General features: G+C 42.6%; 1 protein-coding gene across 2 annotated transcripts in view; it reads left to right on the top strand.

Moving 5' to 3' along the window:
• Window positions 1-23,901, top strand: part of DNAAF9 (dynein axonemal assembly factor 9) — a 128,321-nt gene that overhangs the window by 49,580 nt on the left and 54,840 nt on the right. The window contains exons 10-20 of one of the 2 annotated variants that reach the window (XM_044263363.1): window positions 533-668; window positions 3,602-3,683; window positions 4,669-4,705; window positions 9,198-9,282; window positions 10,466-10,542; window positions 12,271-12,315; window positions 12,690-12,735; window positions 15,324-15,435; window positions 16,064-16,134; window positions 17,060-17,110; window positions 17,682-17,769. In XM_044263363.1, the coding sequence (XP_044119298.1) occupies window positions 533-668; window positions 3,602-3,683; window positions 4,669-4,705; window positions 9,198-9,282; window positions 10,466-10,542; window positions 12,271-12,315; window positions 12,690-12,735; window positions 15,324-15,435; window positions 16,064-16,134; window positions 17,060-17,110; window positions 17,682-17,769 (830 nt within the window). Of the gene's footprint in view, window positions 1-532; window positions 669-3,601; window positions 3,684-4,668; window positions 4,706-9,194; window positions 9,283-10,465; window positions 10,543-12,270; window positions 12,316-12,689; window positions 12,736-15,323; window positions 15,436-16,063; window positions 16,135-17,059; window positions 17,111-17,681; window positions 17,770-23,901 lie in introns of both variants that reach the window. The other variant, XM_044263362.1, reaches the window with a different exon arrangement.

Below are 23,901 nucleotides of genomic sequence, written 5' to 3'. Positions count from 1 at the left end.
AACCAAGAGAGGAGACAGAAGAAGGGGATGCATGCAGGGCAGGTAAGTGGCAGTGAGATATTTGCAACCCTACTCTCCTCCCATCCTAAAAGCTGCTCCAGAATAGTTAATGCCTCTGTTGTCTGCCTATAGTCTGAGCATCACAACTGGTGTCATCCTTTAAAATTTCTGTTTCTATTAAATTGCTGTTGTATGAAACTGGAACCTTGCTCCATCTCTGCATCATGGACAGACCTGTGGAACTTTGTCCTTAAGAAGTAGAACAAGCTGAAAATACAAACCTGGCTTGAATTTAGCTATGTCCCTAAATGATCCCTGTGGGTCAGTAGGAGGAGTTGGAGACATCTGGCATCACTTCCCAGCAAGCAATGAGTATTAGGGGGATTGTACTGACCTCTTTCCTCAGACTACAAGACTGAAAACTCCAAGCAGGATTGAAAACCCACTCTGAAAACCCTAAGAACCCACTTACTAGGAAGTTGCCCTAGCTAGGACTCTCTTTTCTAATCACATTTTTGGTTTGCCACTCCAGCCCTAATAGGCAGCCATTCGTTCTCTTTGGTAATCACTCCACACGAGAAAATCTGAATGCTGGCAACTTTAACTTCCCTTCTGAAGGGCATCTGGTACGCAACACTGGTCCCAATGGGAGCTTTGCCAAACACATGGTGAGTAGCTTGACTACCTGGTGCTTAATTGGTTTTATAAATAGGGAGGAGGGAAGGATAAGAAGAACCTTTCCAGTTTGTGTATTGATTTAAGCTCGAAGTTGTTTTGGAGTGAAAGAAGTGATTGCAAACTCACTGTATTTTTGCATAAGTACTAGGTGTGATTTGAAAACATCCTAGTTAATTTTTAAATATTTGAAGGAAAAAGCTTAAAAAAATACGTCCTCAAACCAAACTCTTTAAATTGTCATAGTAATGTTGTCATTAGAATAAGACTTTTAAATTAACTTACAAATAGACTCATTCCAAGCCTACTAGGTTTGATATGTCTTCAGTGTTACATTTCAGGACATAAACTTTGAGGATCACTGTTCTTTTATTGAGGGTGCCAGGGAGAAGACTTTTTCATTTGGTAGTAAATTGTCTGCTACATTCTTTTAAAGGAAACAATAGACTGAAATATGAGACTCTAGTGCTTATAAAAGGCTGTGGAAGCTTAAGTATTTTCAAAATGTTACTGACATTCAGGAAAGCTGGTGAGGTAGGTACTATTTTTTAGTTTTGATTGGAGAACATGAGGCTAAGTCGCTCTGGATTGACTTTCTCATGGACTAAATTTTTCTGCCTCTAAGCTGGTCAGGAATATAGGACTACTTGAGTGGATGGATACGCTGTTAGGATCTTACTACCCTTTAATGGCAGAGCGCAGACCTCGTTTTAACCCCCCAGAGGATCCTGGGAATACACAGGAAATGCCAAATGACATAGGGTTCTTAGTGTAATCTTACATGTTCACTAAATACGTTAAAACTAAAGGAAATTTAGCTGAGTTCTGCTTCTGGGAAGAGGGAGTAGAGATATTTTTTTTTTCCAAATCCTTCTACTGAGTACAACTAAAAACACTGGACATTTATGTAAAATAAACATGGAAAGACTCTGGAAGGTAGAAGAAGTCAGGCTGGCTGAGGAGCTTAGGACCAAAGGGACAAAGTGGCAGTGAGTTTTCTGGGGTTCCTTTTTGCTTATATATCCCAGACTGGATACTGGAGAAGCTGAAAACCCAGAAATGCCAATAGGCACAGACATAATACCCTCTAGTTTCATCCATGTTGTTGCAGATGGCAAGATTTCTTTTGATGGCTGCATAGTATTCCATTGTATATATATACACCACATCTTCTTTATACAGATGGCACTTTATTTTTTTTTTAAAGATTTTATGTATTTATTTGACAGAGAGAAATCACAAGTAGATGGAGAGGCAGGCAGAGAGAGAGAGAGAGAGGGAAGCAGGCTCCCTGCTGAGCAGAGAGCCCGATGCGGGACTCGATCCCAGGACCTTGAGATCATGACCTGAGCCAAAGGCAGTGGCTTAACCCACTGAGCCACCCAGGCGCCCCTATAAATGGCACTTTAAAAGAAACTTTCAATTGGGGGGAATTTGGAAATCCAAGAAACATGTTCTGTTGAGGAAATATGCCAGTTAACCAACAAATAGAAATATGCGCATGCGTTTTTATTTAGGATTGTGGCAATATTGATCATATGCACTATGGTGAATTATAGAGTAGGCCAAACAATCCTTATTACACATCTTTAACTTGGATTCACAGTGTTCACAATATTACAGAAAAATGCCATGCATTCTCTTGTGACTTCCTCAAAGATTGAAGTAGAATGGATATTTGTGTCACATTTAGCTATTTTTTAATAGCTAATTAAATTAATAGCTAATTTAATTAATATTGCACTAATTTCTTTTGCTTTAGTTCTTTTCGTAGCATTTTTGTTTTTTATAACTGATAGCCTGGGAACCCTGATGAGATGCTGGATTTTCAAAAGAAAAGGACATCTGTATCTATCTTTGTATAAATAAACAACTAAACAGGGAAGAAGAATAAGAATTTTTTTAAAGATTTTATTTATCTATTTACTTATTTGAGAGAAAGAGAGCGTGCAAGTGAGAGAGCACAAGCCAGGGGAGAGAAGCAGAGGGAGAGGGAGAAGCAGACTCCCCACTGAGCAGGGAGCCCGATGCGGGGCTCAATCCCAGGACCCTATGTTCATGACCTGAGCTGAAGGCAGCTGCTTAACTAACTGAGCCACCTAGGCATCCCGAAGAATAAGAATTTTTAAATCTCTTTCCAAGGCTTATGTACAGAGATGAAATACAAATAGAAGTGGGGACATGGGGCACACCCTCCTTTCCTGAATTTGTAGCTGCTTCCATACCTTTCCCTGTCATGTCAGCCAAAGTCCTCACTGTGAAAGTTCTGGACTATTAATGACAGTCAAAACCCAAGCACATTTTCTCTTTCCCTTCTAAGTTGTGAATTCATTAGCATCATGAGCTGACCCAGTAGCAATCTCACAATTTCGCCAAGGTTAAAAACACAACACAAGAGGCACCTAGGTGGCTCCACTGGGAACCTGCTTCTCCCTCTCCCTCTGCCTGCCTCTCCCCTGCTTGTGCTCTGTCTCTCTCTCTCACTTTCTCTCTCAAATAAATAAATAAAATCTTAACGAAGAATACACAATACAAAATACTTTTGGAAAAACAATAATTAAAGGTGATCTTTTCCTCTGTGCCTTTAAAAAATAATAAATCAGCTGCTGGTGAGATAAAATTGATTTTTTTTTAAAGATTTTATTTATTTATTTGACAGAGAGAGATCACAAGTAGGCAGAGAGACAGGCAGAGAGAGAGAGAGGAGGAAGCAAGCTCCCTGCTGAGCAGAGAGCCCGATGCGGGACTCGATCCCAGGACCCTGAGATCATGACCTGAGCCGAAGGCAGCGGCTTAACCCACTGAGCCACCCAGGCGCCCGATAAAATTGATTTCCATGAACGATATAATTTTTATTTTTCAGCAGTACATACCTAAGTCCCTACTCTTTTTTTTTTTTTTTTTTTACTTTTTTTCTGACATGCAGGTAGTACAGTGCGTCTCACCAAAGGGACCCCTTGCTTGTTCAAGAACATACTTTTTTGGAGCTACTTATGTTCCTTACTTGGGTAAGTCCCTGTAAGTTCTCATCTCATCAGCTTCCCTAATGAATAATATCTCCCATGAATTAGAAGTGGAGTCATCATTAACTGCTTTCCTCAGAAGTTTATGATATCCACTTAGTAGGCCTCCAACTCCCTCTTTCAGTGCAGTGGAGAGTTGATACACCTAACACATTTCTCAAAGAATGTATCTCTGGAGGAATAATTATCAGCTCAACATGTATATTTTCTAACCATGTGTGAGACCTTGTGCTCAATGTTAGAGGGAAGGCAAGGATGAGTGAGTCCCAGTTGGATAGCAGGAGATACAGGCTACAGTGAGAGTTTGGATGAGTCAGTCAGGTGCCTGCTGTTCTGGTGAAGAAGGGCCGTGGTGGAAGAGTACCTTCTACCCTTCTAGAAGGTAGAAGGGAGCAAGTGTTCCATGCTGCGGAGCCCTCCAGAAAGATCAGGTGCACTGGGGCTTCCCTTCTTGCTAGGGTAGCCAGAAGTTGCAGATATCCAAAGAGACCTAGAGAAGAACCTCTAGAATAAATGAGGATCTCAGCACTGCTCCACAGAACAGACTACAGCAGAAACCAGGTTTTTACCTGGGTGTTGCTGTGTAAGCTGGAAAACTCTGAAAGAAGCATGATAATTAAGGGTCAGCTAATTAAGGAGATGATAAAAGAGTTAGAACTGAGCCTACTTAATTATACCTCGTAATTTAAAAAAATTAAAAATAAAGGTGAAAACATTTCCAGAGCCTAAGATTCCCCAGGTCTTCTCTGATGTTCATAGGTGATGCTGAGTGGGTGGTCAAAATCAGTGTCAAGGGTGAATATCTAGGAGGATTCTGGGAAAAGCTGTTGTGATTGCACTCTGTTTAACCCAAAAGAAAAAAAAGTGTAGTTCTTGACGTCTCCTTTGAATTAGGAAATTCTAGCCTCCTTGTGAAGTGTTTGCAGGTCACATGATCTTGTCACACTTAATTCATGGTCCTTTGTTACAGGTGATGAGAATAAGCTGCCCAAGAAAACTGAACAAATGTAAGTCTTCATTTCTATTTTATATTTTCTTAAAGTTGAGTTACTCAGAAGTTGTAGCTGTCCCTCTAACTCCTTTGAGATCAGCAGTGGATAGGACATTTGGGTGAAGTGGTGAGCAGAGCTGTGGTTTCCCTAGCCCTGTCTCTCAGCTTGGAGTCCTGCCAGCTTTGCCAGTGCTCCTCTCTCCAGAACTCAGAGACTTCCTCTGAAAACCCATTTCAATGGTGTGATTCTTCTTACTTTGTCTTCTACATAGTACATTTTTTTAATCCCCAAAATAAAACATCCTAAAACACATTGGGAGAATCTATGTTGAAACCACTTCTGGTTTGAGCAGTGTTTCCTCTGGATTTGACTCTTAGACTTAGGGAATAGTGCTGGGATCTGAACTCAGGCTGTGCAACTTTATTTATTTTTACTTATTTTTAAATTTGTATTTATTTGACACACAGAGATCATAAGTAGGCAGAGAGAGAGGGGGAAGCAGGCTCCCTGCTGAGGAGAGAGCCCAACTCGGGGCTTGATCCCAGGACCCTGCGATCATGACCTAAGCTGAAGTCAGAGGCTTTAACCCACTGAGCCACCAGGTGCCCCAAAGCTGTGCAACTTTAAAAAGGTCCAGTGTTGTGCTCCCCCCACATATAACAGGAAACCAAAGATAATAAATAAACTTATTACTCTTAATCTCACAAAACAAACTGAGGGTTGCTGGGGGTGGGGGGTAGGGATAGGGTAGCTGGGTTATGGACATTGGGGAGGGTATGTGCTATGGTGAGTGCTGTGAGTTATGTAAGACTGATGATTCACAGACCTGTACCTTGGAGCAAATAATACATTATATGTTAATTTTTTAAAAAGAAAGAAAGAAACTCAATAATGTTTGTGTTAATCTGCTTGGGCTACCATAACAAAATATCACAGATTGGGTTGCTTAAACAGCAGAAATTTATTTTCTCACAATTCTGGAAGCTTGAAGTCCCAAGTTCCAGGTACCAGCAGGGTTGGTCTCTGGTGAGGCCTCTTTCCTTGAGTTGCAGACCACCACCTTCTTATTGTGTCCTTATCTGGCCTTTCCTCTGAGATCTGGGGAGAAACAGAAATCTCTGGTGTCTCTTCCTCTTCTTATAAGGATACCAGTCCTACTGGATTAGGTCCCTCCCTACTCAGGACCTCGTTTAACTTCAGTGACCTTCTTAAAGGTCCTATTTCCGAATACAGTTACATTGAAGATTAGAGTTTCATTATGAGTTTTAGAAGGGCTCAATTCAATCCATAACAGTGCTGGAACTACTGAATTCCAAAAAGGAGTTTTTCATCAGAAATATGAACATAATAGAATTCTGTTATTACCTAATTAAATATTCTAGTGTAAACTACTGGGGTCTAGACAAGTGCTTCCCAAAGGCCAATAGTGACAGACCACGAGGAATCATCTAAGCATCTTTTTATAAATAATATGATCCCTAGGCTATAGTAGTTCCCAGAATGACTGAATCAGAATCTCTGGAGTAGGAACTATTTAGCTGTATCTGAAAAAATACAATGTAAGGAATATAATCATACTACAGAAAATTTGGGAAATAGAAAAGAAAAAGAGGAAAAACAAGATCAGCCATAGTTTCTCCTCTTTAGCACTACCCATTAGTATCTTAAAAAATAATAAATTTATTTTAGTATCTTACTGGGTTTTTAAAAATTATACATTTAGGTTTTGTATAGCTGTAATTAATGTGTATGTGGTTTTTTAGTGTGTGGGTTTTCTGCCCTTTAGCAACATGTCAGCCACATTCTCACTTTGTACATGCTGGTACTACTTTTTTTTTTTTTTTTTTAAAGAGAGAGCAAGAGTGTGTGTGGAAGGGGCAGAGGGAGAGGGAGATAGAGAATCTTTTTTTTTTTTTTTAAGATTTTATTTATTTATTTGACAGAGATCGCAAGTAGGCAGAGAGGCAGGCAGAGAGAGAGGAGGAAGCCGGCTCCCTGCTGAGCAGAAAGCCCGATGCGGGGCTTGATCCCAGGACCCTGGGATCATGACCTGAGCCGAAGGCAGAGGCTTTAACCCACTGAGCCACCCAGGTGCCCCGGAGATAGAGAACCTTAAGCAGAAGCCAGCATGGAGCCCAGTGTGGGGCTCGATCTCATGACCCTGAGATCATGACCGGAGCCAAAATTAAGAGTCAGATGCTTAACTGACTGAGCCACCCAGGCACCCCTGTACCTGCTGGTACTTATGTGCCAGCTGTGCTTAGCCACTGGATCTTTATTCTGGACACCTAAACATTTCTCCTAACCAAATTCATTGGTGCCCTGCTTCAGGGACTAGTATTGACCAGTGCTTGAGAGTACACGTGGAGACTTGGTGAATCACAGAGCTGGTAGAACTTGGGCCTTATGGAGTCCTAGTGAAGGCAGTGGCAGTGCCATCCAGGCAAGAGTCTCAGGCCTCCCATTCAGGCCATTTTATAAACCCATAGCCATGTGGCTTTGCATTCAGCTGTTGTCTGGGGTTTGTATAGGTTGTATAGGAGAAAGCCAAGCAGTGAGGGGGCCAAAACATTTTGGTACTGAGTGAGTCAAGCTGGGTGAGGAAAGGAGGAAGGGCATCTTTATATGTCTTTGGTGTTTGTGCCAAGGTGTGGAAGATTCTGATCTTACCTGGAAGTGGCCATGCTCATTGTCAGTGCTTCTGCCAAGCCCCTTCCTACCAAGACATACTCCTCTGTTGTGGCCTGGCCAGCAGTCTTCAGGATATGTTGATCCGTGGAGCTGTCATTTTGTTATGTATGCTTTTTCTGTTTTTTTTTTTTTTCTTCTACCCAACTCAAATCTCTTACCTAAAATGTAGAGATGTAGTGTGGGCGCCAAGGAGGAAATTAAAGGAATTGGCTATGTGACATGGTACAATAGAAAAGCACCAGGCTGACAGCAGACCTGAATTCAAGTCTGCAATTCATTTTCTGTGCCTTGGACAGTTTACTCCACCTCCTGAGGCCCTCCTGGCTTCTTCTGTATGATGAGAGTTAGACCAGATCATTTCTGGGTTCCTTCCTGCTTTCCAGCTCTGGTCACCTTCCTTGTTTCAAGATTCTCAGGCATAAACATTGACATAGTCTTTGGCAAGTCCTTATCATCTTCTTGCCAGGCATCTTCCCTGCCTTTTAGGGCCTTGTGAATGATCCAGCCCCTTCTCTCTATAATTATCCTGATAAGATCCCAAATCTCTCTCCCATAAGGTAGTGATTCTCAACCAAGGGCAGTTCTACTGCTCCTCTTCCTCCAGCCCCACCCCGGCGACCTTTGACAGTGTCTGGAGACATTTTTGTTATCCCAACTGGGGGTACTACTGGCGTCTAATGGATAGAGGCCAGGGGTGTTGCTGAACATCCTATAGTGCACAGGACAGACACCATGACAAAAAATTTATCTGGCCCAAAATGCTGAGAAGGAAGAACATTCTTAAAATCAATTTGGGAAGTGAGAAGTCCAAGAGAAAGGGCAGGATTGGTGAGTGACGAGCAGGGAGCTTTAGGAAGGGAATGTTTGCCCTCAGGAGCACACTCTATTCTCTGGATCAGGTAAGCTACTTGAAAAATGGTGTGCAGCTGGTAATTTAAATTTAAGTGGAGCTCATCTTCTCCTCTGAGGTAATCTCTTTTGCTCCTGAAGTTCCAGTAGCAGTTTGTAGGCCTGGGAGGAGATGACATGAATGTATGGTGTGGTTGGTCCCGAAAAAGCAGAAAATCTGTACCAAAATACTGAAGGGATTCAGACTCCTGACAGAGGGGCTAGGGAGCCCACAGAGTTCTCTTCAGTTGGATCACAAACAGGGAGGGATGGTCCTCTTAGCAGAGTTGGCTTTTCTTATCGTGGTTTAATAAGAGCAAAGTATAGGGACACCCGGGTTGCACAGTTAGTTAAGAAGCTCATTCTTGGTTTCAGCTCAGGTTATGATCTCAGGGTCATGAGATAAAGTCACAAACTGGGCTCTGTGCTCAGCATGGAGTCTCCTTGAGATTCTTTCCCTCTGCACTTGGCCGTTCTCTCTCTAAAATGAATAATTAAAAAAAAAAAATCTACAAAACTTAAAAAAAAAAAGAGCAAAGTATAAATCACGTGGGGCACATGACTTTTAAAAGGTTTAGAAATCAGGGGTGCCTGGGTGGCTCAGTCGGTTAAGCATCTAACTCTTGGTTTCAACTCACATCATCATCTCAGGGTCCTCTGAGTCAGACTCCGTGCTCAGCAGGGAGTCGGCTTGAAATTCTGTCTCTCTCCCTTTGCCCCTCGCCATGCGCCCCATGCACGCACACACTTTCTCTCTGACATAATAAATAAATCTTTATAAAAGACTTAGAAATCAATGAGTTCTGTTTTTGCACTTTTCTCATTCTTTTTAAAAATCAGTTACTCAGGGAATGTCATTTATGTGCATGCAGCTTTTGTTGAAACCTTGTGATGCTGTAGTTAACCCATATTTTTTTTTCTAAAGTAGGCTCTTGTCCCAGGTGTATGCTGCTGTTATAGAGGCTGTTTTGGCTGGCATTGCATGTTATGCTAAAACTTCCAGTCTAACAAAGGTAATTTCAATACCATGTTTCTCTTTCCTTAGTAGTAATTTCAGTGTAAGCCTTCCTATCCATGTGTTTTGTCTTTGGACACCTGGTAGTAGTCAGTTTTGTGAGAGCCTGGGCCTCAGTGGAGCTGGCGCCAGACAAAGGTGCCTGGAGAGCATTGAGCTTCTGCTGCCTGTGACTGAACTGCCCTTGTCCTAGGAATGACCGACCGCTAATCAGCACTTCTTTGTAGATATCTGGTCGTGTTAAAGAAAAGTCATTCTGTAGCCTACTGTTTTACTTTCTAGCCTTTTTTTTTTTAACTAGCTCTTTAAAAGTTAAAAAATAAAAATATAGATTTTTCTACTGTGAATTTAATAGAGTTAGCTAAGTTTGTCTTGAGCTACATAGTGAGATTTCAGTGTTTAAAAAAAAAACAAAAATTAGAAAATCTGATTTGCCTTTCCTAGACAAGCACCTGTGTTCTCATTCTCTGACCGTTCTCTTCCTTGCTGTTTTGCGGTTAACCTGCCCTGCTGAGTTGGATTCCTATATCTGACCCAGTAAGGAGATGCGAAGAGTCGGCTTGATGCCTCCCAATGCCAATAGGACCTTTCCTGAAGGAAGCCATTTGATATTGGAAAGGTTGTGTATGATGTAGATACCACAGAGACTGTAGCCGTAGTCACCAACTCCCTGCCATCTTCCCTCCTCACTTGAACTGGATCCCTGGCAACTCGGAATTTCTCAGCCCTTTTGCTGAAGTCTTATGCAGTATCAGTTCTCACATTTTTTCTTTTTAAGTGATCTTTTGTAAATCTAGGTATTTAAATGTTCTTAGCATCTAGCAGAAACTCCAAGGGCAGTAGTCTCTCCCCAAGGGCCAAGGGAGAGGGGAGGAGGAAACCCTTTTCCAGACCTCACAATGGCATCATCCTGGCTGATTACAGTTCACGGTAGATCAGGTTCCAATGCCCACCTGCCTGAATGAAGTGTTTCCTGTGAACCCTACCCAAAGAAAGCAGGCACCTGTTTCCCTTAACACAATGTTTTCACTTTGATCTATTGATATATACAAAGCAGTCATGTAGAGGGGAGGGGCGCAGTGTTCTCCTGGCCAAATGTTAGAAGGGTACTTCCTATCAGTGATGTGTACTCTTTCTTGCTATGAAAGCTAATTGTCTCTGTTTTGTCATTGCTTTTATAGGCAAAGGAGGTAGCTGAGCAGACCCTGGGATCTGGGTTAGATTTCTTTGAGTTGATGCAGTTTAAGGCAGCCCTACGGTAAGCAATGGCTGCTTTTTTCTATAAGGAGTTATTTTTAATGCTTTATTAAGTAAAGACCCTTTTCTGTCTTGTATTTGATATTCTGTCTTCCCTCTGAGAAATGTTCCAGTAAAATATGAGGATATCTGAAAGGCAAACATTCATGATCAGGGCTTTGAGAGGCCAGGGAGCCAAAGATGGAGGAACTGTATGAAAAAGAGTCAGACACATTTCCTGATGCCAGAATGGGAGGCAGATCAATGGCAGAAGCATTAGAGACCTGAAGGACCCAGGTTTAGAGATAGAAAGGTGAAGCAGGGACATGAGGGGTGAAGTTTGTTAGGGTCAGGGTCCCTGGGCACATAGACACAGTTTCTGCTTAGGAGACCCTGGCCTTGGGCCTCTGATGCCACTCAGGTAATAGATACCCTGAGCGTGGCTTTGTCTCAGGAGCTAGAAGCTCTGGGATTCAGGCTTGCTAGCAGTTCCAGCCATTATACATCTCCTGGCACATCACAGGGTTCTCTGTGTGGTCTGTGTCCATAGCCAAACTTTCATGGACCCAGTCCATCTAACCCTCCACCCATCCTGTATGAGGACCACTTGGTGCACTTTTTGGCAAAAGAGGCAAAAGACACCAGAGACATTGGGGAATTTTCTTAGAATACTTATGGGTTGTGCCCTGTTGTGCCTCAGCTCCATGCCCCACTTTTTCTTAGATCTACAACCCTGGATAGTAAGAAAGAACATTTAAAAAGTTGATCTAACAAGAATTTTATTGCTGCAGCTCCAGGAGTAGAGGGAAGAGCCAGATCTTTCTGGTGCAAGGCTTCAGACCTCTTTCTTCTGGGTCTTCTGGATCTTATAGCTCTGGCCATAAGATGAGAAGGATAGAAGTTTGTTTCCTTAAGGCCTTGTGCTGGCCTGGATTATCTATTCCTGGCAGACCTGAGTTTGCGGAAACTTTTGCTTTCTAGTTGTGTGACTTTGGGTAAGACAAGGAGCTCTCCGTACATCTGTTTCCTTGTCTTCCCACCATGCAAAGTGACTAAGCATGTAGATGTTAGCTGCTATCGCATTGGGGGGTGGGGGGAGGGCTTCTGTGTCACCGTCGACATGGCTGGCATAGTCGTTCTCTTCTTACTTTCCTCGGAGCTTTGAGTAGGCCACTCAGCCTTCCAGGGCAGGCTACCTTTTTACCAGAGCAGCCTTTTAGTCCTGGGCATACTTCTCTAGCTGGAAGAAGGAAAAAGAAAAGAACTCCAGGTAATGGGAGTTCCATTTGGAGCCCCACTCCCTTCTCTCCACAAGGTCACTTGACTGAGTACCTTACACTACATCAGATTAGCAAATCATCTGAGAGGAACACAGGACTTGGTGTCTCTGCTTGGGCTTGGAGTAGGGATGGCACCTTGACCCAAATGTAGTAAAGAAGAGGAGGATCAGGACAATATGTCACAGGTGTGGGGCAGGAGGCCATGGGCCAGTAGAGGGTCTTCCCTGTCTGCAGTAGGCAACAGTTCTAGCACATGGTTCTCTCCTGCTCTATCCAAGAGTCAAGCCGGCCCTGAGAATCTGCACAGAGGCAGAGCTGTGACTGGCGTCAAACGCTGGCCCCACACTTGGCAAATGTGCCATGAAGTCCCAGCACACATGCACTGCAGCAGCAGGTGTCTGGGGGGTGGGTGGTAGCCAACAGTGGTTAGCAAGAACAGACTGACTTTTTATTTTGTTTTGGGTCTATAGCTCCAAGATGGCTTTTCACATCCATGCTGTGAATAATCAGGGAAGGTAAGTGTATGTTTGTGATGCATGCTCTTTTGGAGCAAGTTTTTAGGAACAAGAAGTGAAGAGAGGCTATCTTGTAACTGCTGATGTGGGTGGTCTTTTTAGAGTTCTGGCAATGACATCGTGCTAGGATTGGGCCTGGGACTTGCTATAATCAGCTAAGATGCTATACTCTGAGTGCTTCCCTTTGAAAGACCGAGGCATGGGAGTAGGTGGTAGACCTAATTCCTTCCAGTGGCCTGTATACTAATTCTGCCTACATGGCACCCAGTGCTTTGAAAAACCCTGAAAGAAATCTGGGTCTGTGGGTTGTTGCCAAGTTGAGAAAAGAACATTGTAATTGTGATATATGTTTCTCCTGTCTCTTCCTCTTCTAGGATTGTGCCTCTGGACAGTGAAGATAGCTTATACTTTGTAAAGACGGTAAGCAGAGCTGTTATGAGTCAGCTGTCAGGGAGTGGCTTAAATAGGGACATCTGCAAGGGTGAGACAGGGGTAGGTGGGAGTCTTGGGCAGTCTGTCCCTGAGGAAACTGGTCTTTTCTCAGGAGCATTCCAGCTGCAGCTGTAGTGAGCCTGTGATTTTAAGGGTGCCCAGGTGGCTGTACAAGGTCCACATCATACCCCAGAGTCTTATCTGGGGGCTGAGAGAGACACTTCTGCCTAAAGTTAGGAAGGCTTCCTCCAACTAACTGAGACTGCTCTGACCTCATGTGGAAATGTGAGCTGAGGATAAACCTGTCTCAACACAGACTGATGAGTTTTCAGTGAATTCTCTGTGTTTCAGGGCCTTAGTTGATACCCTTACGACAGTCTGTGAAAATAAAAGAAACAAAAAACTGGGGGCCTAAGTTTCCAGTGAAGTGGGTAGTAAGAGCAGAACTTTCCAGCCCATTTTCTGGGGACACCCTGCTGGGACAGGGGCATGGTTTGGAGATAAAGAAATATTGGTCCCCAGGTGAGCTGGCTGGCATGGCCTGGGGGAGCCGAGTTTCTAGACCAGTTGCTCCTGGTCACAAGCCAAGTTCTCCATTTAGCTCAGTGTGTTCTAATGTGCAGAAGATTGGCAAGCAATGCATGAGAGTATGGTAGTTATCCAGCCAAGATTCTGGTTGCAGAATACATGGGCACGGATTACACCTTGAGTCTCTTCTGTGGCTACTGCCTGAGCCTTAATTCCAGTGAGCTTTGGGTCACCAGGAACTTGGTGTGCAGGTCTGGATGACTCAGTGCAAATGCATGCGGGCCACCATCACCAGTGGGAAAGCAGTAGTGTCCTCTCATCTACAGAGTAGTACAACAAGAGTAACTTCTTAAGGTTGTAAGTTCTCCTTTTATAAAGTGTCTGCTCCCTGTATCATCAGCATTTTGTGTTGATGCTCATTTAGAACTAAGAGACTTCATGGTGACATCATCAGGATGCTAGGAGATGCTTCCTGATATTAGGTGTTAGTACTTTATCTCCTTGCCAGACCGTAAGCCCTGATATCTCTATTTACACTCCTCTGCAGTGCTCTGGAAGGTCCTTTGCACAGTAGAAGGTGATCAGGAGCCCAGTGGAATCATACTATTGTGTTAAGTACACTTTCAGCAGCCACTAATGAAATAGGAAAGAAGAGAGAGAAAATTCTTTTCTGTATAAATCTTGTCCTCCTTTTCAAATAGAAATGAAGTTCTGCCTTTCAATTTTCTTTCTCCTCTTCCTCAATATTAGAAGGCAAGTATAAAAGTAAGGTATTGAGTATAACCCACTGGATTGTCTTCCTCTTTGATCTGGAAACAAAAGTGGGGTTCCCACCATCAATTAAGAGAGACCATGCAGCCCGAGAAGGCTTCGTGTCTTCGCATGTTCAAAATTCTTTGAAGCAGATTTAGATTTTGAAAAAAAACAAAAACAAAAACAAAAACTCCCAGTTGTCAGGCCTAATCAGAAATTTAACTAAAATATAAAAGCCTACCTATCACTTTTATACATCCTTTTTTCATAACAACATGAAAAACTAACCACTTTGGCTTTAACAGTTTTTTTCCTCAACTCTTCTGCCTCCCTTTTGTATTTGGGAATCTAGCAATTTTTTTAAGAGCCCCACATCTTTTGTCTCTGCCCTGAACCTGGAATAGGGATCCCAGGCTAGGATCACAGTGTACTGAAAATGGGCTCTGTTTCAGGAACTCTGCACATGGCCATACAGCAACATCAGACCAGGAGGAGACAGGACCTGAGAGTGCTCATTGTGCTACTTATCCCCTGTCCCTCACCAGATCTTCTGTCATTCCAGACCCTGGCTCTGGCCCATAGCATTTTATGCATTTCTTCTGCTAGATTCCCCCTAAAATTGTTCTGTTTTCTTTAGTTCTTGTTTATCAGCCATTCAAGAGATCTCGCTGTGTTGTTTCCGTTTTTTTTTTCCAGCCTACTAAAGCCTCTATTTTTATTTGTCTTGCCATAAAAGCTTAAGTAGTTTTCTTTTCATTTTCTTGGTACTGAAAGAAGCATTTGTAGGTATTGACATGTATCCAGAAATATCCATGAAGACATGTGTAATGAATGAATGCCCACCTTCCCAGACTTGTTCAGAACTTGAGCCCAAACCAGAGAAGGAATTGGCAGGCATGTGGATATGCCAGGATGTGAGGAGTATATGAGTGTACAAGAGCCTGAAAGAAACATCTCTAACTCTTGAGAGGCCAGGGCCTCATCACAATTAAGAAGGACAGCTGTTATCTTAGGAAAGATAAGGAATTTGAGGGAATTTATAGAAACATAGAAATACTCCTATGGCCCAAATGTGTCTGTGATGCAGAAGCAGTTGCAGGGGAGCATGGGTGATGCTGAAGTCCTCTCCCGGTCCTGAGATGTAGTTCAGAAGAACTTGAGTTTTCCTTAGAAACTCTGGAGTATTCTGTCAAAGTGTGCCTTAGAGCAGTATTTTGTGATCTGTTTCTTAATGGTCTCTCCCTGAAAGTTTAAGAGTGACAACTGGCCTGACTCTGTTTTCTCATTTGATACAGGCTTGTATGACTGTATATGACATTCCTGACTTACTGGGAGGAAGAGGGTGCTTAGGGTCTGTGGTCTTCTCAGAATCCTTCTTGACATCTCAGATCTTGGTTAAAGAAAAGGGTAAGTGTTTATAAGGTCTTTAGAAAGCAAAACTTGAGTTGTTTTTGTTTGTTTCAGCAAAATAAGTTAATAGATGTAGATTCATAGTTCTTATGTATGTATAAATCATAATATATAAGTCTACATTATTGTATCTTATAATTATATATAACATGTTATTAATTATAACATTATCTTCATACACACACTTATGAGAATATGTATAGCCTTACTGGTAGTCAGGAAGAAGCAATTTGAAATAATAATCAGATCTTTTTTTTAAACCTTTGCACTACCTTGATAAAAATTAAAAATACAGATGAAAAGAAAACTAATTCCCAGGACTCTACATTTAAGTGTGTGTTTCTCTTTGTTGAAAAAAAATAATAGTTAATCACATGGGGAAACCTTCTTCCCTCCCCTCATTAGTCTCCCTGTTCCCAGATGAGGAAGTTTTCAATTTCTGAGAGCCCAAGATTTTGTATACTAATATTGTATTATTAGTTATTGTGTACTATACCATACCATACTTACTGTATACTAATAAGAGGAGCATCGCTCCTGAGAAGGGGAGGGGTGTTAGTTTGGGGGCCTACAAGGTGGGCTCAGGTAGTGGGCAGTAACTGGCATGTCTGTGGTCTTCCTGCAGATGGCACTGTTACCACAGAAACCAGCTTCATAGTCCTGACAGCGGCCATACCCAGATTCTGCTCCTGGCTGGTTAGTGTCATGCATCTGGTGGAAGTGGTTTTTAAATGTGGAGAAATCGGAGAGAACATTTGAGGAAGAGCCTCTTCATTGGGTCCCTGGTGGGATGTCAGATCCTAAGCTAGCTACTCTTCAGAAATTGAAGTTTTTATCTCAGCTCTTTTTCTTTATACAAATGAATCTAGTTTCTTTAACTCTGTCCTAATCTTGGGAAAGTGCCAGAAGAAATGAACTAAGTGATTTGGGTCCCTATTAAATTATGAAAAGAAGAAATTAAACCTTCATTTTACGGATGAGGGTACTAAGGCTCAGAAATTGACCAGCCTGTCCAAAGTCACAGAGATAGTAAGGAGTAGATTCTCTGGTCAGAATGGTTGCTGCTGAGTTTTTAACAGCACAGTCTCTCCATGTAGAAGGGTCGCATCTTCATCACTGGGAGTTGGTCTAAAACTCTGGTGCCTTGGGACACAGAAAGTATGAGAGCAGTGAGTCTAATAATGGTCTAAGTACCTGTTTTAGAAAATCAATTTTGATGTGAATAAGGATGAACAAGAATCACCCTCTATTGTAACATGAATACATATAAATGAGAACATGTTCAAAATATTTTACTATGTTCTCTTCGCTTTATCCTTACAAATAGTTGTTTTTTTCTGAAGTGAAATACAAATGGAGACTAATACATCATTTCCAATCTTGTAGGCTCAGTTAGCTAGACCTCAGATCCCAGGGAGAGGGAGAGTCCACCATGGCCTTGGGCTCTGAGCCTTGATGACAAGTAGGCAGCCCAGCTCTGCCAGCCATCAGGGCCTGAGAGCACAGGATTTGGTGGAGGGACTGCCCAGTCAGTGTCCTAGAAATATTGAACATGGGGAGACCTAGGAGAGTTTTGCCCTTGAAGTAGGAAACTGAAAACTTGCACTTCTTTTGCATACAGGTAGAAGATAATGAAGTAAAATTGTCTGAGAAAACCCAGCAAGCAGTGAAGGTAAGCAGCCTTCTTATCCTCAATGTTAACATTGTATCAAAATGAAATATAAACAGTTTATGAAGATAACCTAGAATATTTCATTTTAGGGCTAACCTGAAGAATATGTTCCTCTTTGTCTCAATTCCTATTTGCATCCTTCCCCTCCCAGCAAAGCTTTAGAAATAACCCTTTAATGGGGTACAAAGTTAGAGGGATTCTTTCTGCCATTTGGCCTTTGGTGTGTTTTTTTTAATCTCCAGTACTATTAGGAGCAGGTCTTAGATTGGCCTAGACATATAGAACTTAGAGGTCAAGGTTTTAGGCAAGGTGAGCTGTCTCCAGTTGTTAGAAATCCACTGGAGCATGAACAAAAGTAGCAGGCTTTGATGCCTGGACTCGGAGAGGACTGTACAAGTTGAAAATGCCAGTAACATGCCAAAGAGCCAGGCAATGCCAACGGCATGTAAAAAGTTGGGTTTCTGTGAGGCTGACTAAGCAGCTTTTGTAGACAGACAGACAAACGGGCAGGACTTTTGATTCTGTAAAGTTTATGCTATAAATCATCTGCTCTTTGTGATTGTTTTTAAAGGGGGATGCCAGTTTCCTGGGTACTTTTCTAACAGGAGGAGAAGGAGCATATCTTTATTCCAGCAATCCACATTCTTGGCCAGAGGAAGGTGAGCCAGCTATTACTTTTCTATTCTTGACTGTGTCTAGGTCCCTCTTTACAGGTATTGGCATTGGCGTGATTAGCAATACATTTGATACTTGAAAAGACTTGCTGGTGTAGAAGTATTTCCTTAAACAGCATTTTTCCTTTTATCCACCCATTTTGCAGATGAGGAAACTTGTGCTAGGAAGGGATGGCTCCAGAACCACAGTCTGGTCCTCTTCTTGCTCCCTGAGGATTGTTCTCAGAATAGGCTAGAGTGGTATTTTGTCCAGAGATAGAATTTGTGGACCTAAACAAGTCTGGATTCATTTTCTGTTGCTATATAAAAAGTTACCACAAATTTAGTAGCTTAAAACACACAGTTGCTATTTCATAGTTCTGTAGGTCAGAAGTCCAAGTAGACTTGGCTGTATTTATGTTAAATTCTCTGAAGTTAAGGCACCAGTGAGACTAGGCTCTTATCTGGAGATTCTGGGGAAGAATTCACTCCCAAGCTCATCTAGGATTATCAGCAGAATTCAGTTCCTTAGGATTGTAGGACCGAGATCCCCATCTTGTTGCTAGCTGTCTGCCAGGACCATGCTTAACTCTTTCTTCCAGAGATCTATGCCCTGTGACAGGCCTTCCCCATCTCAGCAATGAAAACCTCCCCTGTGTTGTTGAATCTCTCTTATCCTTTGGATCTGTCTAAATTCCTTTTCTATACCAGCCAGAGAAAACTCTGCTTGTAAAGAGCTGTTTGTGATTAGAGGAAGCTCACTCAAATAATGTCCCTTTTGCAGTATAACATTACATGAGCACAGGAGTAACATCAGAAGATGAAGGTCATGAGAGCCATCTTAAATTTCTGCCTACCACAGTCTATACTCTGGCTTCCCATTCATGTTCCTCCCACATGCAAAATATAGTCACCCCTTCTCAAGGGCCCGACCTTATTATGATAACAGTTCAAAGTCCTAAATCTGACTAGCTCAAAAGTCCAAAATCTCATCATCAGGATCATCTAAATCAGATATTGATAAGGCTCTGGCTTTTAATCCATTAAATACAACTCCTGAACACATGTCTTCTCCATCTGTGGCCCTGTGAAACTAATGAGAGAAGTTATCTGCTCTGCCCTCCCAACACCCAAGGCGGCCCTGGCATAGGATAACAATTACAGACAATCAGCTTCAGAAAGGTGGGGAGTAATGGAAATAAAAAAGAGTCACCAGCTTCAGGTAGCTTTGAAATTTGGCTGGGTACACCCCAGGATCTGGGTTAGGTTTTAAGGCCTGGGAATAGTCCACCATGGCTCTTATCTCTGCCACCTGGGCTCTTAGTGTCATCCTCTAAACTCTTAGTTTTCTCCTCTAAGCTTGTGGCTACACTTTGGTCATCCTTCCTTTTTCACAAAGGTAGCACTTTGTAGGTGACTTTTACCAGCCTGCATCTTGCCAATAGCATTTGGGGGTCCAAATGCTACTCTCCTTTGATTTCATGTTCTCCCTGTCCCTTTCAGTCCAAGCTGGCAGTATTTCTGCTGACCTGAGATTTTCAGAAACCTTGCTGGTTTCACGTGGATTCCATGTTCTTTTTTGGTTTCCTCAAAATAACATTTTCTTAGGAGTCCTATTCTTACCCTTGTTGATATAGCCGTCTTAATGGAGGAAGAGTTGTGACTTACTCCACAAATTTCTCAGCCTCTACTGAGCAAATCCCCTTTCTGGATAATTTGTTCTTCTTGGAAGTAGTCTGTCTGGTGGCAGATTCTTCTCCCTGGTCTCAGATCAGTGGTTCAGCTTCTTCTCCATTCATGGAAGAGACAAAGCACAGGGAGATTTTGGGGCTCCACAGAATGCCGGGTAGTAAGTAATCGCGTTCGTTATTGTGCCTATGCTCCAGCCCTGCCTACATTTGTGCCTCTCCAGATCCTGGTACAGAAGACCAGAGTCAGGAACACCTATTGAAGGCAGGGAGTATGTGACAGTGCTACTAGCCTTGGGGCAAGATTGCATAGTGTTTCCAAAGCAGGTTGTAGGGTGCCTGGGTGGCTCAATGGGTTAAGCCTCTGCCTTCAGCTCAGGTCATGGTCTCGGGGTCTTGGGATCGGACCACGTGCCGGGCACTCTGTTTGGTGGGGAGCCTACTTCCTCCTCTCTCTCTCTCTGCCTGCCTCTCTGCCTACTTGTGATCTCTGTCAAATAAATAAATAAAATCTTTAAAAAAACAAAACAAAACAGGTTGTAGAGGCAACACAGAGGTGGTTCTGTCATAGTTGAGCCAGTTACAATATTTAGCAAGGATATTTGCCAAAATTAGTTTGCACCTTCCTAGCAAAGGGCCTTCTTAGAAAAGTAATCTTGTGCTGTATTGAGTTATCCAAGAAGATTCAATATATCCTGAGGTCTGTACACAGAGGGCACAGCCAGGGATTTCTGGAGCCTTATTCATCACACTCTTCTGAGAGCACACTCTTAGTTTCTGAAGGAAATGTAGTTTGAATTAGGAGGTGGTTTTCTGAGGCAGGAAAATTAAATAGGAATAGTGAATTTAAATAGGAATCTCCTCTAGCTGTCTATTAAGCTTTTTGCCACTTTGGAGCTCAGGTCAAGTGGGGCTTAAAGTTTATACCACTTAAGGCTCTTTCAGGGAGAAATAACACAAGACGGTTAGGATTCTTCTGAGGGCCTTAGAAGGGGGCTTGGGCAGGTGAGGGGTTCTGAAGCTTAAGTGTCATTAGTGTCTTGGTAATCTGTCTCTCCTTGAGACTGATGAGCTTGAAACTCATCCATTCCTATTCCCTGAAGGCATTGACAAAGCTCTTCAGCCTGTGTTATCTTTTTTTTTTTTTTTCAATTTATTTATTTTCAGAAAAACAGTATTCATTATTTTTTCACCACATCCAGTGCTCCATGCAATCCGTCCCCTCCACAATACCCACCACCTGGTACCCCAACCTCCCACCCCCCCCGCCACTTCAAACCCCTCAGATTGTTTTTCAGAGTCCATAGCCTCTCATGGTTCACCTCCCCTTCCAATTTACCCAAATTCCCTTCTCCTCTCTAACGCCCCTTGTCCTCCGTGCTATCTGTTATGCTCCACAAATAAGTGAAACCAGCCTGTGTTATCTTAATTGAGCTTCCTGTCCTGAGCCCCATAGGTGAAAACTTACCTGAGGTTATAGTGCAAGTTCACAGTAGGTCTGGAGGGTAGTCCAGGTCTTCTGATTCTCAGTCCAGGGTTGGCCCTTCCGCTACATGTAGATAATACTAGTACCTCCTTTACTTTGAAGTGCTTCCACTGAAACCTTTTTCTTCCCCAGTTAGTGACTTCTCCTATCACAGGACTTCTTGCTATACAGCTTCCTGTTCTTTTATGTCCTTCACGTATCCTCCTCTTCCCCACCCTGCTGTCCTTGGTCAGGCAGGCTGCCCACCTGCTAACCCTCAGGAGCCCGGTTTAGAGGTTTACCACATATGCCTATATCCGTAAACAATGTCTTGGTTTTGAATAGCACAAATAGAATCTCACTCTGTGTGTTTTGGGTCTTGCTTTTTTTTACTCACTATTCTTTTCCTAAGATTCATCCAGATTGTTGTGGATAGCCATGAAGTTCATTCACTTTCGTGGCTCAGTGGGATTCCTTTATATGAAAATGTGCTATTTATTCTTTGGACTGTTGATGGACATTTGGGGTTCATAATTTTCTTGCTATTGCAGACAATCGTGTCATGAACATTCCTGTACCTGTCTCCTGGTGCACATGGCCCCAGGAAGATGCCTTAAAACACAGCCTTCTTGCTGTATAGTAATTGACATCTGTTGTCTCAGTCTCCTGACTTTCCTGTTGCATTCTGGCTAGCTGGACCAACCACTGCTGTCATCTCTGGCTAGTCAGTATGTTGGCATTCCCTGAATGTTTGCCACTTTGATTGCTGTCTTCTTTGACATCCATGCCTATAGAATTTTCTATGCTTTGTCTCAAACAAAGTCAGCCCCTCTCCCTTGTAAGATTTTTGTATACCATGAAACTGGAGGGGAGGTCAAGTGAATAGCCCCTGGCTGAAACACCACATTTCCACCGATCTCATCAAGCTTCAATAGATTTTTCTCAAATAAATCCTTCTCAGTTTTATTATATAAATTTGGGCCATTACCAGAGACCTTAAATAGTTGTCTTAACAATTAGACCAGTTTCATCGCTGTTTTCTGGGGAGAGCATCTGCCAGAATCTTCACAGCCATTTCAGAAGTCCCACTCCTCGGGTTTTGATACTTTCACTTGGTAAAGATTCTAGGTCAGTAGTTTGTTTCTTTTTTTCAGTAAGCTCAGTCCCATCGTAGGGCTTAAACTCACGACCCCAGCATAAAGAGTCACTGACTGAGCCAGTCAGGCACCCCAACAGTTTCCTTCTTTCCGGAGGATCTTGCTCTACTCCACTGTCTTCTCGCTTGCACCATTCCTGAGTGGAAATCCACTGCCATCCTTACCTTTGTTCCTTCTATAGAAGTTGTCTTTTTTTCACTCCAGCTACTTTTTAGATTTTCTTTCTTTCTTTCTTTTTTTTTTTTTTTTTACGATTTTTAAAAATTTATTTCAGAGAAAGAGAGAGTGTATGTCCATGCACGAGTTTGGGGAGAGCAGAGGGAGAAGGAGAGGCACTCTCGGACTCCACTAAGTGGAGAGCCCAACACAAGGCTTGATCTCATGACCTGAGTCAAAATCAAGAGTTGGACACTCAGAGACACCTGGGTGGCTCAGTCAGTTAAGCATCTGCCTTTGGCTCAGGTCATAATCCCAGGATCCTGGAATTGAGTCCAGCGTTGGGCTCCCTCTTCTCCCTCTCCCTGCCGCTCCCGCTGCCTGTCCTCTCTCTCTCTCTGACAAACAGATAAGTAAAATCTTAAAAAAAAAAAAATAAAGAGAGACACTTAACCAACTGAGCCACCCAGGCACCCCGATTTTCTTTCTATCACAGATGTTAAGCAATTTTATTTTTCTGTGAGTTGGTATGTCTTTTTCATGTTCTTTGTGCTTGGAATTCATTTTGCTTCTTCAATGGATAGATTTAGTTTTCCTCAAATTAGTATTTTTGGCCTCTTTTTTAAGTTTTTCCCCTCCTATTCTGGACCTCCACTTTGCTGCCTGAAATTGTCCCACAGCCCCCCTGTTGCTCTGTACAATTATTTTCAGTCCTTTTTCTCATCATGTTTCATTTTGCATAGTTTCTACTTGTATATATTCTGATTTACTAACCTCTTCTGCATTATTGTTATGAGTTTGTTAATGTTAAATTAACATTTGTGGAGCGCAGGGTATTAAATGGAGAGCCAAGTTCAACAAAAGACCACAAAAGAAATTGAAATAGGGAGTTGTATTTCTCACAAGTCCTGGAGGAAGTACAGGGTGATGGCTTGCCTCATGCCTTCAGGGCACACAGGAAGGTCAAAACAGAATGCAGACAGAGAGAGTGGCAGGACCCTGGGGCACATGCCTTTATTAGGGTTTGTGGGTAGAGTGCTTTGGGTTTCCCAGGCTGAGGCCAGGTAGGTCAATTCAAACCAAAAGAGCAGGGTTTTGGTAAGTTCCACAGGGGTTTTCTCTAAGGAATGCACAAGGGAATGGCCCTAGGAGGCAGTGGAGACTTGATCACAAGGGCTGTTGGGGAAGTCATGTCAGAAACTTACATTTTCTTGTGAGTTTGCAGGCTGCTACACAGGGCTTGTTTGAGGGGTCAGTGGCATTTTAAGCACCACCCCCCCACACCAGATCATTTGGCCAAAAAAAATGTATGTGGGGGCAGCAAAACCCTGGAGTAGCTTAGCTAAACTTCCACAACTGTCTAATGTCATTCGTCTCATTCAGTGTATTTTTCTTCTCAGACATTGTATTTTTCATCTATGGAAGTTTGATTTAGGTATTTTTTACATCTTTTATGTCTCAAGTTAACATGTTTCAGTCTTCTAGCTTCTTGAACATACGGGATACAGTTATAATAATTGTTCTAATATGTTTTTCTTCTAGTCATATCATCTGGCCTTGCTTTTTTTTTTTTCTTTTTTTAAAGATTTTATTTATTGGGGCACCTGGGTGGCTCAGTGGGTTAAGGCCTCTGCCTTCGGCTTAGGTCATGATCCCGGGGTCCTGGGATCGA

This window comes from Neovison vison, chromosome 8, assembly GCF_020171115.1.
Source record: "Neovison vison isolate M4711 chromosome 8, ASM_NN_V1, whole genome shotgun sequence".
NCBI lineage: Eukaryota > Metazoa > Chordata > Mammalia > Carnivora > Mustelidae > Neogale > Neogale vison.
The sequence above is the reverse complement of the archived record's forward strand: the minus strand, read 5'-3'. Positions and strand labels throughout refer to the sequence as shown.